The 13,545-nt window shown below is 47.5% G+C and overlaps 1 protein-coding gene across 9 annotated transcripts in view; it reads right to left on the bottom strand.

Moving 5' to 3' along the window:
- DIXDC1 (DIX domain containing 1) overlaps positions 1–13,407 on the bottom strand; it is a 65,374-nt gene extending 51,967 nt beyond the window's left edge. For 4 of the 9 annotated variants that reach the window (XR_010593266.1, XR_010593267.1, XM_065570365.1 and 1 more), the window contains exon 1: positions 3,518–3,727. Coding sequence is in view for 6 of the 9 variants with exons in the window: in XM_065570365.1 (XP_065426437.1) it covers positions 3,518–3,577 (60 nt within the window). In the remaining 3 variants the exon portion in view is untranslated. Of the gene's footprint in view, positions 1–3,517; positions 3,926–10,023; positions 10,146–13,273 lie in introns of those variants that run through there. The other 5 variants (XR_010593268.1, XM_024109054.3, XM_065570366.1 and 2 more) reach the window with 3 other exon arrangements.
- Positions 13,408–13,545: the final 138 nt, after the last annotated feature.

The raw sequence follows: 13,545 nt of genomic DNA, 5'->3' as shown, positions 1-13,545 counted from the left end.
CAGATGGGTCCTATTTAAGAACCTACATATAAAAATAGATATAACAAACGCTGTTAATGCATAAGACAGACTGTGCATGCATAAAAGTCAGGCAGTTCCCATCACAGCAATCACTCAGCTAAAACCCAGCAGCGCAGGGACTATTATTATTTCCCACAACTAAGTGGCAATTCTGAGGCTCTTTGCTGCTGTCAGGCAGTGGCACGCTGATTCAGACAAGATTCACACAGGGGTCCTGGAAGAGTCCTCAATGTTTCATCCTCCAAGGAGGAGCCAGCCCTATGCAAAGACCATGCATGTTCTTCAAACATAAGCCTGGAAGGCGCAAACAGCCACTTTAGACGACACATTGCTCATAAACACCCATCTACTGAGTCGGTCAAAGGAAATGATCCTCCTACTTCCAAAGGAAAGTATGGACGGGAAAATAATTGTTGAAGTTCAGGAGCATTAACTGCTTGGAGCCTTTTCTGACATGTTTACTGAAGCTCTGAATTCCCCACCAGTCTGAAACAACTGACAGAAGTCTGTGCTTGTGTCCTAAATAAGCTGCATTTCTTCAGTGAGAGAGGTGCTGAGTTGAGCCCACATAGATTGCATCATCACAAAGTAGAGCCTGTCCTCTAGGGTACTCTGTTATAACCTGCCACTTACAGCCACCATGCATTCCCGTGCTGCCGTCCAGCTGCGGGTCTGAATTATTTAACGGCCTCAAAGCAGCAAAAGCTGCCTTTACAAACAGCAGGGAAGCACCTTCACAGCAGAATATTCCATTAATGAAAAAGGAACAGGAGTTGTATGATGCCCATGGGAGAGCTTTCTGCATTTCAACATTAAACAAAACTCACTCTGCTTTAGATGTATCCAGATGACATACTTGCAGCCTCTCTTGGCCTAGGGACTTTAAAAGGGAAGGAAAACAGTCCTGAATTGCAGTTTGAAGGGCCCCTCAGCAATCAGGGATTATGTTAGTCACTGAGACAGCACCTTCTGACAGGTGATCTCTGAAGCAGAACAGGCACCAGCTGCAGAAAGGGCAATAATGGGACATTTCAATCCCTTCTCCTGGGTTAATGAGCCTAGTCCTTAGCCAACAGGACGGATAGGGAGGGAAGGAAACAAAGGCACCTACTCAACTCAGTTTACAGGCTACATGCAAATTCCCATGTGCAAATTGACTCCTGCTTAAGCCGGAACCACACCTGCTCTGGAGGACTGCCTGTACAGTGGGTGCATCTGAGCCCTGTGCGTGCATCTGTATGCATACTAATGAGTTGTGTGTTTGTGCGTACTGTATGTGCGTGTTCCTCTTCCATGCACAGGTTTGGAAATGGAGCCCACATTCTGCAAGGTACATAATTCCAGTTACAGCCACCGGTTCACGGGAGAGATGCGCTACAAGGAACATAACAGCAGTTAAGTTGGTATGGTGGCTCCTTCAGTACCACAATTGGCCCATTGTGTGAAATTGGGTCTAAGACTTTTTAGCGTGGACCTGGTTTTATACTCTACCCCAATGCTGAGAAGTTTCTTACTTTCAGCGCTCCTGACATCAGCATGCTGGGTTGGCATCCGTCACTACGACTTTTGCCTACGCATAAGGGCTGCACAGACATTGGGGGACACTGTTTCAAAGCTGTGGGAGGTCTATAAACAACCCTTTTAAGGCATAAGGAAGTATTGTGGAGGGAGTGTGTCTAGTGGGTCAGAACAGAGGATAAGGAATAGGGACTTTTTGTTCCGTTCCCAGCTATACAGATGACATGCTGTAAAATGGGAATAATGATACTGTCCCATTTTACTAACTTGCCTTTAGTTTTAACTTGCAGTGCATGGGCTAGCCTCGTGCACTCAGCTGCCATGCAGGAGATTTAAGGGGGAATCCCAGTCTTGTTTCTCTGTCCCACGGCTAGACCGAAGTGGGAATATTGGAGTTGCTACTATTAAACTGGGAGAGGAAAGGGCTTTTGGTTTTTTCCCCATGGCTATGAGGACAGCCCTTGGATGATACCAGACAGTATGGGTGGGAGCAGACATTGCAAAGAGACTGATTTCTGCTCCCACATGGAGAACGCTTGTTTCATGGCCACCATTTTGGCTGACACCAGGAACTGAAGAGGGCTGAAAACAGGAGTCTCTACAACTTAAGCTAAAGAACCCGGCTCTCTAGCTCAGAGCTATAACAGACTGACATCCTTTGTAATGAGTGCAGAAGAGATAACACACACTGACCAGTGGATTATACTAAAACTGCATGTGTTTGATACAGGGATGGGGTTTTTGGTACAGGTCAGGCAGGAGGGCCTGGTACAGGGATGCTGTATTGAGGAGGGGGAAGGATATTTATACTGTTAAGCAGGAGGGATTTTCAAATCAGTAGAATATTAAAACAGATAAATGTGGCCTGCCATGAAGCTGAAGGCTCAGATCCTTCTTGTCCCCCTGTTTTCTGTCTGGGTCTACCAAGCCCAGAAGGGACCTGTGTTTGTGGCTGAGAATGGTGACAAAGAAAAGTCATGTGATGATGGGGCTTGGAATGGATGAAGAAGCACTAAATACAAACAAAACAAGCCATACTATCTAGGAAGGAATAAAATGTGACAAGATTCCATCACTTCCATGTGAGGAAGGAAACAGCAGGAAATCCTTAATTCCCTATTCTCCTTCCTTCTCATTTTACAGACAGGAAACGCCTCCTTATTGTGGTGTATAGGGTGCAGCACACTTTGCCCACAGAACCAGCCCAGCAGGGGCTGTCCTGGCATTTTTTACTGGGGCCACACAGAGGCAAATGGCAACTAGACAAAGTTCATTTAAACTAACTTTCTGTGCATCCTAAAGAGGGGCGGTATAAAACTATCCACTTCCCAATGTAGTCTCAGGAGTTGTATCTCAGTGACTTCTTGGCAGGTCTCACTCAGTGATTCAAAACTCATCTGGCTCCCTGCGATCAAAACAAGGAACTTAGACGCACTTTAAAAATGATAGTTTCCTCCCGTCCAAGCTGAGTTTCAATCCCTGGCTATTTAACCTACAAATCAGGATGAAAAACGAACCACACAAACCACAACATGCCACCCACTCTCAATAACTCTGCATGCCCTTAAAACAGACTTACAGCCTTTCCAACAGCAATTCAAATACAGAGACCTACAGAGCACATGAGGAGCAGCCAATTCTAAAGGGTAACTGTTCCCTCCTGACCTCGCTGCACTTTATATTACGTTTTGATCCCAGAGTAAATGTTTTTGCAGCATTTTGCACAGAAACTACCAGCAGTTAAGGACCCACAAACTCTTCTAAACTACTGCAAATCTGCAGAATGCCAGCTGGACTGCCCAGTATGCCCTTCTGTCACCAAGCATCTCTTTCTCCCTTTCCAGGATAATTTCTCTCTCCCAGTTTCTTATTAGTTCTGCGAAGCACTGGGAGGGACACAGCTTTATGAGAGATGCTATGTAACAGAAAGCTGCATTGCCCTGTAAGGGTCTGTATGAGACCTGGGACATGCATTTACCTCTGAGAAGCCCTCTTGCAGAATATCCAGTAAATTCCCCCTGGCCAAACAGGCAAGCATTCTTCACGAGCCACGTTCTCAGAGCACACAGAGCAGATCCTCCAGCTCAGGGCGCGATCTCCTTCTCCTCCTCCTCCTCCTTTCAAAGACAAAGAGTTGGAGCTCATCGGGGACCTTATTCATAGTCTCATATGTGCAGCCCGTTACTGCAAACAGGATACTTGAGCCAAAGTCAAGACTCGTACTGAGCATGCTCGTGAGGGAGCCACTGAGGGAGTAGCAGGCGAGATGTCACACGGTTCCTATAGAAACGACTCAGCTCACAGGATGCAGGCCCAGGAACCAGGGGGTGAACATCTGAAACCTATTTCCAGCCAGCGGCCCTGGGCCCTGCGTCTCACACAGCGCCTGTTGGTACAAGAGACTTTCAAACCTACCAAACACAGCACGCCCTGTGCTGTGTGGGGGTGGGGAGAGTGTGCAGGGTAGAGGTTAGCAGATAGCAGATTCCTGGCTTACTTCAGAAAGAAAAGTTAGAGGAAAGGCTGGAACCGCGGCTAGCTGTAACTTTCATTGTTGCTGTGAAGCCATGGAGAAAAAGCAAAGGGCTCAGCAAACCCAGCTCCAGTACAGAGACAGGAAGCTGCAACCAGGCCCTTAGATAATTAGTTATATTTATACAGCACCTACGCAGGGCTCTGTGGGCTGTGGGATAAAGTAAAGAGGTAAAAGGGAAGCAACTTCCAAAAAACAATTTAACACAAAGAAGCTCTGCAGAGAAAAATTACAGCGTAACTCTAGCCGATCCATCAGACTTCAACCCATCACCATTGTCAAGAGGCACATCCCCAAAAGGATGTAGCCTCCTGACTGAGTGCCACCTAGATGTATCTCTAGCTAGGTCCATCAAACAATGGGTTGCTCCAGCGAAGTTTGGCCTTTCTACTTTTACCCCATGCTTGACAGGCATTGCAGGGTTGGTGGGTGATTAGTGAACAACTTATCAAACTTCAGCCCACCCCCTTGTCAAATGCCCAGGAAGAAAATGAGGAGTCTTACAGTGTGGCCAGAAGATTAGCAGATCCAGGCTCTTTCTGCAAAGATATGCAGCAATCCCAGAACTGCCCAGTGACACTCAAGCTGCTCCTTTGGATTTCATCATGTGGTTTTGGCCATGCATTTCTGAGCAAGACAATATATTTAAAACACACAATTGTTTCCTGCCCAAATATAAAAAAGCAGGCGGCTTTGGAGTGGTTATCAATGCACAGATATATTATGCTTTGATAGTGTTCTCTCTAATACAACTGGGTGGAACAAAATCATGGGACCAAAGAGTATGCATTATTGCCTGCAAAAATTCAGAAACTCGGGCTACAGGTCATCCACCAACATTGCCAACCCCAAGCTTTCAAAAATGAGTTGGGCCCCAAAAATCATGAGAGTGGCTTAACAATCATATGATTTAAAAAAAAATTAATACATTTTAGGTTCTTTTTATTTGCCGTCTCGTGATCAACGTTTTCAAGCTTTTCTCCAACCACAATGGCTCAAAACTTACATTATTTTTAACTATTTAATAAAAGCTGAGATTCTTGTGTAATCACATATTGCAAGGCTGAGGCTTAAAGATAAATGACAACTATTGTGTGACTCACAATAAAATCATGAGGGCTGGCAACATTGCTTATGTGCACTCAAGACCGTCCCTCATGAATCCTTGGTCTTGTCCTGCTTTTGGAACACAAAATGGCCAACAGAGTGAATGCAGTAAGATTCAATCACAAGTTTTAATAAATAAAATAGATTGTGCCTTTAGGTTTTCAAGCAAGAGCTAGATAAAAGGTCCTCCTGGGGCAGAAATGTGACCTCAGCTGAGAAATAATGTTCTCAGCTTTTGCAAAAGACATTATAATCAAACCCTCAGCTATTAATCTCAAAACCAGGCCCTATTTATGATCTACTTTTTAATGCAGAAAGTGCTATATAATAAATACATATTTGTAGCAGATATCTGAGCATTAACAAGTGAGGATATTATAGTCATCTCTCTGCATCAATTGAGTTTAAGACATAAAAAATGAGACAGAAATGTAGTTAAGCAAAATCAAATGCATGCAAGTGCAAAGCACTCATCTGCATAGAAAGGTGACAGATGTCTCAAGTGATCTTTGATTTTTTTACAATTTGGTTTATGAGTTTTATAGCAGATTAAATATGATCTGCTCATAATCCCTACAGTCAAGAGATATTTTTCAGCCACAGGGAAAGCAGGCAGCCCACAACTCCGGATTTTTTTTTTAAATGACAAAACATAGAGAGATGAGCTTGAACAGCTTGGCAACGTGGGGCATCCATAGTATTTAATCTGTAAAATATATTGCTCAAATAATGCCAAACCACATTCACTGAGAAGAATTTTCCATTTTTCTTGGTCCCAAGGAGAATTTAGTGGGTGGCTTGCTCTATTAATATTAGGTAATGATGAAGCACCTTTATTAGCACTTTCACCCCAGAGTCCAGAGACTGGAAAACATTTGGGCAACAAATTGAGATGCTGCCAGCTGCTTTAGGGAGTTAACTCTGCTGTTAAGTTATTGCAGACAGTTTGTAACCTTCCATTCGGCTACAGAAGCCATAAATGAGATCATGGCAGAGACTATTCCAGCTCGTCTGGGGTGCAGATTCACTTTCTCCAGAAGTAGGTGTGACTATACAAAAATCTGGAGTATAAACAACAATCCCAGGTTTCAGTGTGGGCTCTATATGGCACCAACACCTGGAAAAATGTAACCATCGGGGCCTGAAATAAGGAGTAAGCCCTGGCCTGGCCCAACACATACAGTATATTGTACATGGTACAGCCTCCAGGGCACCCTGGAGTGAGTATCGATTGACACTGACAGGCCACATCACGCCATACATGGAACACCATGCACGGCACACTGCACCACACAAGGCACACCTAGTTCACTGCAAATGGTGACGGCTGACACGGTTAACAGATTGGATGTTACACACAGTTGAGAGCCTCATAAATTGAGCAGCTGTTTTCACATAGTGACCAACAGCAGAGTCCCTGTACCTTCTTTGGAAAGCCTTGTGGCAGAATCACTGAATGGGAGGGAGAGGCCTGGATGTTCATGGGGTGGCTGTGTCTTGCAGGAAAAGCAGAGTCCAGTGCAGTCTGGGGAAATGGCATTTTGTTAAACCAGCAAAACATTGCATGTTACTAAACCAAGTAGCTATTAAGCCTGAGAAGCATCTCTCCTACCCCCACACTAGGAATGTGTAAGCCTAATTGGGCATTTTCCTGGCATGATCCAGGGAGCCTGAAGCCAGAGGGTCACCCATAATACACCTCTACCCCGATATAACGCGGCCCGATATAACACGAATTCAGATATAATGTGGTAAAGCAGCGCCCGGGGGGTGGGGGAGGCTGCGCGCTCCAGTAAGATTTTTTGGCTTCCGAGGACAGCGTTATATCGGGTAGAGGTGTATTGAAGAGGTCCCTTTTTGTCCTCTGATTATGTGGCCATCCCTGAACAAGACAGAGGATCCTGTTCAGATGCACTTTGGAGCAGGGCTTTGGAGTGGAGCCCGGAGCTGGAGTGTGGAGCAGCTCCGGAGCAGTGGAGCTGCAGGTTTTTGCCTGGAGCTGGAGCGGAGCCGGAGCACAGCTCCAAAGCCCTGTTTGGGAGAACTGTGGAGAAACTGGGCTGGCCCTGAGCTCACTCAATACGCTTCCAGATATTACAGACCATCTGGGTGATGAGTTCTCGTCTGTCTACCTTGTTGGATCAACCTGTAAAACAATATATTGGCTTGAAAAGATCATAAAGATTATAGACCTTCTGCCTGGTACCAGATGTGCAGGGGAGAAGGGAGTGTCTAGAAGAGCAATAAGACAGCCCCCTCCAGTCTAGAAAACTGATAGACCAAAGTGCAGGATGTTCTCATTATGGTTGTCGGGAATCAGAGATGGAGCCATCTGTGGCTTCCCTTCTGTAAACTGGTTTTGCTGTCGAACACTTGCTTCTTCACTGGGACTCTGACCCCGAAACTACCCAGTTGTGACAATCTGAATGCCAGAAAGAAAAAAATCAACCAAATTATGATGGCTGAATTGAGAGGCAATGGAGGATAGTTGGCCCTTTATCTGTTTACATACAACATTTAAACAGGGCAGATATAAGTGCATATTAAAAATACCGTATCTGTGATTGAATCTCCCTGATCCCACACTTTGTGGGTCACTGTCCTTTCAGATTGTAAACCTCTTGGTGGTAAGAACTGCATCTTCATATAGGTTTTCACTGCACCTAGCACAATGGGCTAGGTGCCGTACAAACTTATAAAAACAATCTGTAACCCACCTAGCCCCCTTTTTTGTCATATGACTGCAGGAGTGTTAACAGACCACTTTACCTTGAATGGTCCGTAGAATACATGCCAACTCCTTATGCTAAACAACCTGTTCCACCTTGTATTTAGCTGTGATACTCTGAGTACCTTTCCCAGAAGAAGAGATCTGTGTAGCTTGAAAGCTTGTCTCTTTCACTAACAGAAGTTGGTCCAATGAAAGATATTACCTCATCCACCTTGTCTCTCCAACGACCTTCAGGGCAGACATGTAGAATGTTAGAGATTTGTTGGTTACAGCGACCTCTGGTGGCCAGTTCCAACATAACTCTTGTGCTCCCAAACCCATTGTCACAAGCATGAAAAGCAACAATTGTTAAATACCATTGTCTTGCTTCTGTACTTCCTCTATCTGAGATGTGATTATGATAATTTAACTATAAAAATGTAATAAAAAATTAATAATAATTACAAACACTTTGCCCTTCCCTTGCCCTGTCTATCCAAAGATTTCAAAGAGTGACAAGGTAGGTGAGGTAATATCCTTTATTGCAGTGTTTCTCAAACTGGGGTCGCCGCTTGTGTAGGGAAAGCCCCTGGCGGGCCTTGCCAGTTTGTTTACCTGCCCTGTCCACAGGTTCGGCCGATCGCGGGTCCCACTGGCCGCAGTTTGCTGCTCCGGGCCAATGGGAGCTGCTGGAAGCGGTGCGGGCCGAGGGACCTACTGGCCGCCACTTCCAGCAGCTCCCATTGGCCTGCAGCGGCGAACCGCGGGCAGTGGGAGCTGCGATCGGCCGGACCTGCGGACGGGGCAGGTAAACAAACTGGCCCGGCCCACCAGGGGCTTTCCCTACACAAGCGGCGACCCCAGTTTGAGAAACACTGCTTTATTGGACCAACTGATGATGATGAAAGCAACAAGTTTTCAAACTGCACAGAGCTCTTCTTCAGCTCTGTGTAACTCACAAGCTTGTCTCTTTCACCAAGTTGGTCCAATAAAAGACATTACCTCACCCACCTTGTCTCTCTAATATCCTGGGAACAATACGACTACAACTATACTGCAAACAAAGATTTCAAAGCACTTAACAAATATTAATTAATTATGCCTCACGTCTACCCTTGGGAGGTAGAGAAGTATCACTGGAAGGACCAAGGTGCATCAGTGAGATAATACTTGGTGCCACCTCAGATCCCTGGCCCTCCCTGCCCAATATGCCATCTCCAGCAATGGCCATCCTTGATGTTTCAGAAAAAGGAAATTAAAAAAACACAGACTACACTGACGAAAAAAATTCTTTCCTGACCCCTGCAGGTGGCTCGCAGAAACCCTGAAGCATGAGCTTTTAGGAACATAAGACATAAACCAGGAATGAGCCCCACCCCTTACCATCATAAGCAACCCCATCATACAATCGTACTCTTAAATTTGTCCAGCTCTCTCTTAAAACTAATTTAATTGCTTGGCCACACAAATCCTATTGGGAGGCCATTCAGAACTTCACCCCTCTGAGGGTTAGAAACCTTCTTCCAATTTCCATCCTGAACTTGTTCATGGCCAATTTATAGCCATTTGTTTGTTTGAGAACATTGTCCTTTAGCATAAATAGCTCCTCACCCTCCTCTGGTATTTACCCCCATAATGCATTTATAGAGAGCAATTATATCCCCTCTCAGCCTTATTTTTGCTAAGCCAAACAAGTCAAGTTCTTTCAGTTTTCTGTCATAAGACAGGCCCTCCATTCCCCTGATCATAGTAGTAGCCCTTCTCTTCACCTGTTCCAGTTTAAATTAATCTTTCTCTACCATGGGTGACCAGAATTGTACACAATGAGTCAGTGGCTGAAACAGAAAGAGAACCCAAACCTCCTGACTTCTAGTGCCCTTGCTCTAACTGCTAGATCACACTCCCTCCATATTTAATAAAATTAAACAAAACAAAGTCAGAGGTATTCTTGGAACTGTCATAAAAGAGGGAAATGAATGCAAGTGAATCTGATGCTGAAAGTATCTGAGGCCATCACAGCCCCTACTATAGTATATACAGCCCTGTAGTGCCCCATCGTTACATTGATTAGCCGCCCTGGCATCCAACAGAGAGATTTTATCCCTGGGCAAAATAAAGAGTATTGGAAATTTACCGAAGGCTCGGCATGCCGAGATGCACTGCTAGGCACGACATCCATAGGAGTTCCCATGTCAGCCTCCACGAAGCTGGATCAGAATACGTTGGAACGGACCAGAAGATCCTCCCCTTGGAAACCTGAGGTGAAGAAGGAAATGTATTAAACACATAGAATTTTTTAGGAAAAAAAATTCTACCTCTAATGTTTTAGGGGAAAGCAACCCTCTTCTCCCATCCCCTGCAGCAAACACCTGCGAAGGGCTTGGGACTCAGGTAATGGAAAACTAACAAACTGTGTGCCTCACAGGCAAAACCAAAGCACTTATGAATATGTATCCTGCAAGTGGTGGGTCCTTCCAGAATTGTCTAGATTAGAGTAATCAAAGCACCCATGCATTGTAACTGCTATAAGCCCTTTAATTATACTCTGATGCCTCAATACTTCCAAATATACAGGTTTCAACACTTCAGCTTCAGTATTTAGTATTTCTAGTGTCAGTGATTTACAGAAATAAACAGTGAGTTGACAGCAAGGTTTTGTGGGACCAGAGTGAAGGAAATTTCCCTCATAGGTGGGGGGCTGCTTGAGCTTGGAACATGTTGGGCTTGTATTCTGTCCACTATTTGTAAAGTATATATAGTGAATCGAATTCTTCCGAAACATGTGTAACATAGAGACTACTGGTCACACTGGCTCATACTACTGTATATAGATTTCACAAAGGATCAATTAGCCTTCATGTACATGCAGGAAATGCCATCCAACTTCAGTGGGAGCTATATATGCCAAGCAGTAGGAAGTCTGACTGTTGGAGCCAAAGCAGGGCCACTCCTTATACTCTATTCTCCAGGGCATTGTCTGATCTAGTTATAAATGACCCAAGCAAGGGGTTTCCACCACTTCTATTAGGAAACTATTCCACTGCCTGTTAAGGAATGTTTCCTGATATTCAGCTTACATTTTCATTTGCTTAGGGTATGTATACACTACGGGGACTATACTGGCACAATTATGGCACTGTAGCTATGCCAGGATAACTCTGTAGTGTAGATATGACCCACACCATCTCCCCAAGTGACAGTAGCTAGGCCGCATTCTTCTGTTGACCTATCTGCGTCTACACGGGGGCTAGGTTGGTATAGCTACAGCGCCCAGGGGTGTGGATTTTTCACACCCTTGAGTGACACAGTTATATCAACCTAAATTTTAAGTGCAGACCAGCCCATAGTTTCCGTCCATTAATTCTAATGATATCCCCTTTACTTCTTAAAACACAGTTCAAAATACACATTGTCCAGGGCTTTTGGGTCAAGGAAACCTACCAACCCCACCCATCTCTAGCACCCACCACCATAGAGTATTTATGTGCTGGCATGCCTATGGTACTTTTTTTAAACCTGCTTTCCTTCCCTTTGGTTTCTCCCAGGCCTCCAGGGGAATAACATTCCAAACACACTTGCCACTGCGGGGCCTGCTTCATGACAGCGAATTCGATGGCAATAACATCACAATGCTATATGCAGATGTGTTATGCCCAGGTCTGGATCGGTGTCCAGTATGAGTTGCTTCCTTTGAGGCAGGCCAAGCTGAGACAGAAAAGGAGGTTGGAGTAGGTTGTAGGTATGAGGAGTGACTGCAAAAGTTCAGGCTTAGCCTGCACAGCAGAAAGGAGGAGGGATGGGGAATACCCCATCCATAATTAGACCACAATGGAGGTACAGGGGGTGTCACTGGGGAAGTATTATTCAGAGGTATGGAGGAGAATGTCCCTGAGAGTTGCAGATATTGTTGTCCCTGGGGTGTCATCTCCCCAGCAACCTGGGGCACAGGGGAATGTCCTTGGGTGCGTGGTGAGGGGATGGGCATGACACTGGGTGTGTGGTGGGGGATGAGGGTATCACTGGGTGTGAAAGGTAGAGGGGTATCACTGGGTGTGTCATATGGATGTGTGGTGGAGGATGGGACGATGTCATGGGCAGTATGCATGCTGGAAAGTGTTCCTGGATATGTGGTCAGCTGTCACTGGGTGTGCGTGTGGAGTGTGTGGTAAGGGGTGACACTGGGTGAGTGATGGGAGGATAGGCGTATCCCACTGTAGATGGTGGTATGGGTATGTCACTGGGTGTGCAAGGGGGTGTGTGTGTCTGTGTATGTGGTAAAGTGGTGTAACAATTTGTAGTGGGAGAAGAGGGGTGTTCCTGGTTGTGTGATGGGGTGTCACGGTGTGTATAGGGAGGCATGGGGATGGGAGATCACTGAGTGTATGGCAGGAAATGGAAGTGTCACTCTGTATGTATTGGGGAGATGGGAGAGCACTAGCTGTACGGGGGGTAGTTGGGGTGTCACTGGATGTGTATTGAGCAGTGCGAAAGGGTTGGGGGGTCACTAGGTATGTACTTAGTGTGTGGTGGGGAGGTCACTGGGTGCATAGCAGGAGGTGCAGGGGATGGGGAGATCACTGGGAGTATGGTGGAGGGCTGGGGAGGTTACTTGGGTGTATTGGGGGTGTCCAGTATGAGTTGCCTCCTTTGAGGCAGACAGAGGGGTGTCATTGGCTGTCTGGTACAAGGTTGGGAGTCACAGGGGGTGGGGCTGGGGGGATCACTAGGGGTCTGGTGGGGTCAAAGGGTCTGGTGGGGTGAGGGGGGTCACTAGGGGTGTATGTGGGGGCTGGGGTCTATTGGGGGTTACTGGGGGTGTATGTGGGTGGGATCTATTGGGGGAGTCACTGGGGGTGTATGTGGGTGGGGGCGGAGGTGAGTGGGGGGCGGGCTCACAGGAAGTCGCTGGGGGTGTATGTGGGTGGGGGCTATTGGGGGAGTCACTGGGGGGTGTATGTGGGTGGGGGCTATTGGGGGAGTCACTGAGGGTGGATGTGGGTGGGGGCTGGTGTGAGTGGGGGCAGGCTCACAGGAAGTCACTGGGGGTGTATGTGGGTGGGAGCTATTGGGGGAGTCACTGGGGGTGGATGTGGGTGGGGGCTGGGGTGAGTGGGGGGCGGGCTCACAGGAAGTCACTGGGGGGTCACTGGGGGTGGATGTAGGTGGGGGCTATTGGGGGTGAATGTGGGTGGGGGCTGGGGTGAGTGGGGGGCGGGCTCACAGGAAGTCGCTGGGGGCAGGAGGCGCGGGGGGGGTAACTGGGGTGCGGGGTCACTGGGGTCTCTGCCCTTTGGGGCCGCAGCCGGTAGCCGGCCTGGGGCAGCGGCGCCCGGCCCCGCGGGCTCCTGTTTCTCCCCCCGCCCCCGGCCGAGCCCGGCCCGTACCTGCAGCCGGGGCCCGGCCCAGGCCCCGCAGCTCCCGGCGGCGGCAGCGCGTCCCCGCTGCCATGGAGACCGGGAGGCGGAACAGGGAGGCCGCAGGGACCGCTCCGCCTCCGCGCCCGGGCTCAGAACCGGGCGCGACCGCCCCCTGGCGGTGCTGAGCGGGAGCGCAGGGCAGGGCCCCCAGCTCTGGGGGGGCGGGATCCCCTAAGAGAGGGGGCAGGGTCCCTTGCGGGAGAGGATGTGGGGCAGGGTCCCTTGGGGGCCAGGGTCCG

Source organism: Chrysemys picta, chromosome 16 (genome assembly GCF_011386835.1).
Source record: "Chrysemys picta bellii isolate R12L10 chromosome 16, ASM1138683v2, whole genome shotgun sequence".
Taxonomy (NCBI): Eukaryota; Metazoa; Chordata; order Testudines; family Emydidae; genus Chrysemys; species Chrysemys picta.
The sequence above is the reverse complement of the archived record's forward strand: the minus strand, read 5'-3'. Positions and strand labels throughout refer to the sequence as shown.